This window comes from Podarcis melisellensis (assembly GCF_964234715.1).
Source record: "Podarcis melisellensis genome assembly, chromosome: W".
NCBI classification, from domain to species: domain Eukaryota; kingdom Metazoa; phylum Chordata; class Lepidosauria; order Squamata; family Lacertidae; genus Podarcis; species Podarcis melisellensis.
The window spans coordinates 5,363,374-5,368,270 of record NC_138535.1 but is presented as its reverse complement, the minus strand read 5'-3'; the positions used below and the strand labels follow the sequence as shown (position 1 = coordinate 5,368,270).

The window sequence follows — 4,897 nt, the reverse complement described above, 5'->3', positions numbered from 1 at the left end:
TAGAACAAATATATATATTAGGATATAGATTTATATTTATAATATATACAGATATAATTTATATAGCTCTCTATCTAGAAATAGAAATATATATTGAGAACAAATTTGCCCTCAACCAAAATGGCGGCGGAGAACTCGACGGCGCGATTTCCCTCCACCTCTCGCGAGAATTGGGCCCATTCAGCGCGATTGGACTCCACTTCTCGCGAGAACAAACTCATTTCCCGCCAATTCCTTCCACTTCTCGCGAGAATTGGGGGTCGAGCGACGCCATTGGCCGCTCGCAACTCTCGCCCTTTCCCGCCATATTTTCCCACCAATAGACCTCTTCCGCCAAGTCTCGCGAGAGCACGGCTCCCCGGCTCGATTTCCCCTCAGTTCTCCCGAGAACTACGGCGCTCCCGGCCTTGCCTTCCCAAATCTCGCGAGAGGACGTCCCCTTGCCGCGATTTCCCCCCCGAGTTCTCGTGGGAAGTGGTCGGCTTAGCGAGATTTCTTCCCAATTCTCGCGAGAAGACGGCTCCCCCCGGCTCGATTTCCCACCGGTTCTCGCGAGAAAACGAGCACTCGGCGCGATTTCATCTCAGTTCTCGCGAGACGTAGGCCTTTCCGCGCGATTTCCCTCCACTTCTCGCGAGAGGACGTCTCCTCGCCGCTCCGAGCGTTGCCTTCCCAAATCTCGCGAGAGGACGTCTCCTTGCCGCGATTTCCCCCCCCGAGTTCTCGTGGGAAGTGGTCGGCTTAGCGAGATTTCCTCCCAAATCTCGCGAGAAGACGGCTCCCCCGGCTCCATTTCCCACCGGTTCTCGCGAGAAAACGAGCACTCGGCGCGATTTCATCTCAGTTCTCGCGAGATATAGGCCTTTCCGCGCGAATTCCCTCCACCTCTCGCGAGAAGACGTCTCCTCGCCGCGAGTTCTCGTGGGTAGTGCTCGGCTTAGCCAGATTTCTTCCCAAGTCTCGCGAGACGACGGCTCCCCGGCGCGATTTCCCAGCCATTTCCCGAACTCTCGCGAGAGGACGCCTCCCCGCCGCCATTTCACCCGCTCTTCTCGCGAGAACAGGCTTCTCCCTACGTCATCCCTCCGCGCCGCGTCGCCGCCGTCTCCTTGGCAACGCGGCCTACTCCGCCGACAGAAGCCTCGGCCTTTCCTGCGCGATGTTCTCCGACGCGGCCGGCGGCGCCGTGGACGTGGCCTCGGTGTGGCGGGCCGAGCGGGGAAGGCGCTGCGAGGAGGTGGGCGTCGGGAAAGCAGAATAATTTTTTCCCACATTTGTATTTTTGCCTCAATATTTCCTTATAAATAGAGATATATTTCCCTATTTTTCTTTCTATTAATCCATATTTTTCTTTCCATTCATCCCTATTTTTCTTTCCATTCATCCCTCTTTTTCTTTCCATTCATCCCTCTTTTTCTTTCCATTCATCCCTATTTTTCTTTCCATTCATCCCTCTTTTTCTTTCCATTCATCCCTCTTTTTCTTTCCATTCATCCCTCTTTTTCTTTCCATTCATCCCTCTTTTTCTTTCCATTCATCCCTATTTTTCTTTCCATTCATCCATCTTTTTCTTTCCATTCATCCCTATTTTTCTTTCCATTCATCCCTCTTTTTCTTTCCATTCATCCCTCTTTTTCTTTCCATTCATCCCTCTTTTTCTTTCCATTCATCCCTATTTTTCTTTCCATTCATCCCTATTTTTCTTTCCATTCATCCCTCTTTTTCTTTCCATTCATCCCTATTTTTCTTTCCATTCATCCCTCTTTTTCTTTCCATTCATCCCTATTTTTCTTTCCATTCATCCCTCTTTTTCTTTCCATTCATCCCTATTTTTCTTTCCATTCATCCCTCTTTTTCTTTCCATTCATCCCTATTTTTCTTTCCATTCATCCCTATTTTTCTTTCCATTCATCCCTATTTTTCTTTCCATTCATCCCTATTTTTCTTTCTATTAATCCATATTTTTCTTTCCATTCATCCCTATTTTTCTTTCTATTAATCCATCTTTTTCTTTCCATTCATCCCTATTTTTCTTTCCATTCATCCCTATTTTTCTTTCCATTCATCCCTCTTTTTCTTTCCATTCATCCCTATTTTTCTTTCCATTCATCCCTATTTTTCTTTCCATTCATCCCTATTTTTCTTTCCATTCATCCCTATTTTTCTTTCCATTCATCCCTATTTTTCTTTCCATTCATCCCTATTCTTCTTTCCATTCATCCCTATTCTTCTTTCCATTCATCCCTATTTTTCTTTCCATTCATCCCTCTTTTTCTTTCTATTAATCCCTATTCTTCTTTCCATTCATCCCTATTCTTCTTTCCATTAATCCATATTTTTCTTTCTATTAATCCCTATTTTTCTTTCCATTCATCCATATTTTTCTTTCTATTAATCCATATTTTTCTTTCCATTCATCCCTATTTTTCTTTCCATTCATCCCTATTTTTCATTCCATTCATCCCTATTTTTCTTTCCATTCATCCATATTTTTCTTTCCATTCATCCCTATTTTTCTTTCCATTCATCCCTATTTTTCTTTCCATTCATCCATATTTTTCTTTCCATTCATCCATATTCTTCTTTCTATTAATCCATATTTTTCTTTCCATTCATCCATATTTTTCTTTCCATTCATCCATATTTTTCTTTCCATTCATCCCTATTTTTCTTTCCATTCATCCCTATTTTTCTTTCCATTCATCCCTATTTTTCTTTCCATTCATCCATATTTTTCTTTCCATTCACCATATTTTTCTTTCCATTCATCCGTATTTATTTTTCTTTCCATTCATCCCTATTTTTCTTTCCATTCATCCCTATTTTTCTTTCCATTCATCCCTATTTTTCTTTCCATTCATCCCTATTTTTCTTTCCATTAATCCATATTGTAGTAGTAGTAGTAGTAGTAGTAGAAGTAGTAGTTATAAACAGGAACCCCAAGGATCAGAATAGGTGGGGTATAAATAAATTGTAGTAGTAGTAGTAGTAGTAGTTCTTATAAACAGGAGCCCCAAGGATCAGAGTAGGTGGGGTATAAATAAATGGTTGTACTAGTAGTAGTAGTAAACAGGAGATCCAAGTACCAGAGTAGGTGGGGTATAAATAAATTGTAGTTGCATTAATAGCAGTAGTAGTAGTAGTTCTTATAAACGGGAGACCCAGGGATCAGAGTAGGTGGGGTATAAATCAATTGTTGTAGTAATAGTAGTAGTAGTAGTAGTTCTTATAAAGAGGAGGCCCAAGGACCAGAGTAGGTGGGGTATAAATAAATCGTTGTAGTAATAGTAGCAGTAGTAGTAGTTCTTATAAACAGGAGCCCCAAGGATCAGAGTAGGTGGGGTATAAATAAATTGTAGTTGTTTTTGTAGTAGTAGTAGTAGTAGTAGAAGTAGTTATAAACAGGAGACCCAAGAATCAGAATTGGTGGGGTATAAATAAATTGTAGTAGTAGTAGTAGTAGTTCTTATAAACAGGAGCCCCAAGGATCAGAGTAGGTGGGGTATAAATAAATTGTTGTACTACTAGTAGTAGTAAACAGGAGATCCAAGTACCAGAGTAGGTGGGGTATAAATAAATTGTAGTTGCATTAATAGCAGTAGTAGTAGTAGTTCTTATAAACGGGAGACCCAGGGATCAGAGTAGGTGGGGTATAAATCAATTGTTGTAGTAATAGTAGTAGTAGTAGTTCTTATAAAGAGGAGGCCCAAGGACCAGAGTAGGTGGGGTATAAATAAATCGTTGTAGTAATAGTAGCAGTAGTAGTAGTTCTTATAAACAGGAGCCCCAAGGATCAGAGTCGGTGGGGTATAAATAAATTGTTGTAGTAATAATAGCAGTAGTAGTAGTTCTTATAAACAGGAGCCCCAAGGATCAGAGTAGGTGGGGTATAAATAAATCGTTGTAATAATAGCAGTAGTAGTAGTTCTTATAAACAGGAGCCCCAAGGACCAGAGTAGGTGGGGTATAAATAAATCGTTTTAGTAATAGTAGCAGTAGTAGTAGTTCTTATAAACAGGAGCCCCAAGGACCAGAGTAGGTGGGGTATAAATAAATCGTTGTAGTAATAGTAGCAGTAGTAGTAGTAGTTCTTATAAACAGGAGCCCCAAGGACCAGAGTAGGTGGGGTATAAATAAATAGTTGTAGTAATAGTAGCAGTAGTAGTAGTTCTTATAAACAGGAGCCCCAAGGACCAGAGTAGGTGGGGTATAAATAAATCGTTGTAGTAATAGTAGCAGTAGTAGTAGTAGTTCTTATAAACAGGAGCCCCAAGGACCAGAGTAGGTGGGGTATAAATAAATCGTTGTAGTAATAGTAGCAGTAGTAGTAGTAGTTCTTATAAACAGGAGCCCCAAGGATCAGAGTAGGTGGGGTATAAATAAATTGTAGTTGTTTTTGTAGTAGTAGTAGTAGTAGTAGAAGTAGTTATAAACAGGAGACCCAAGAAACAGAATTGGTGGGGTATAAATAAATTGTAGTAGTAGTAGTAGTAGTTCTTATAAACAGGAGCCCCAAGGATCAGAGTAGGTGGGGTATAAATAAATTGTTGTACTACTAGTAGTAGTAAACAGGAGATCCAAGTACCAGAGTAGGTGGGGTATAAATAAATTGTAGTTGCATTAATAGCAGTAGTAGTAGTAGTTCTTATAAACGGGAGACCCAGGGATCAGAGTAGGTGGGGTATAAATCAATTGTTGTAGTAATAGTAGTAGTAGTAGTTCTTATAAAGAGGAGGCCCAAGGACCAGAGTAGGTGGGGTATAAATAAATCGTTGTAGTAATAGTGGCAGTAGTAGTAGTTCTTATAAACAGGAGCCCCAAGGATCAGAGTAGGTGGGGTATAAATAAATTGTTGTAGTAATAGTAGCAGTAGTAGTTCTTATAAACAGGAGCCCCA

The 4,897-nt window shown here is 40.9% G+C and overlaps 1 protein-coding gene across 1 annotated transcript in view; it reads left to right on the top strand.

Annotated features, from left to right (window-relative positions):
- Positions 1-1,097: 1,097 nt before the first annotated feature.
- Positions 1,098-4,897, top strand: part of LOC309361192 (cytoplasmic dynein 2 intermediate chain 2-like) — a 25,069-nt gene continuing 21,269 nt past the window's right edge. Inside the window, 1 exon segment of the mRNA XM_081896137.1 lies at positions 1,098-1,237. Coding sequence (XP_081752263.1) covers positions 1,160-1,237 — 78 coding nt within the window. The 5' untranslated portion in view covers positions 1,098-1,159.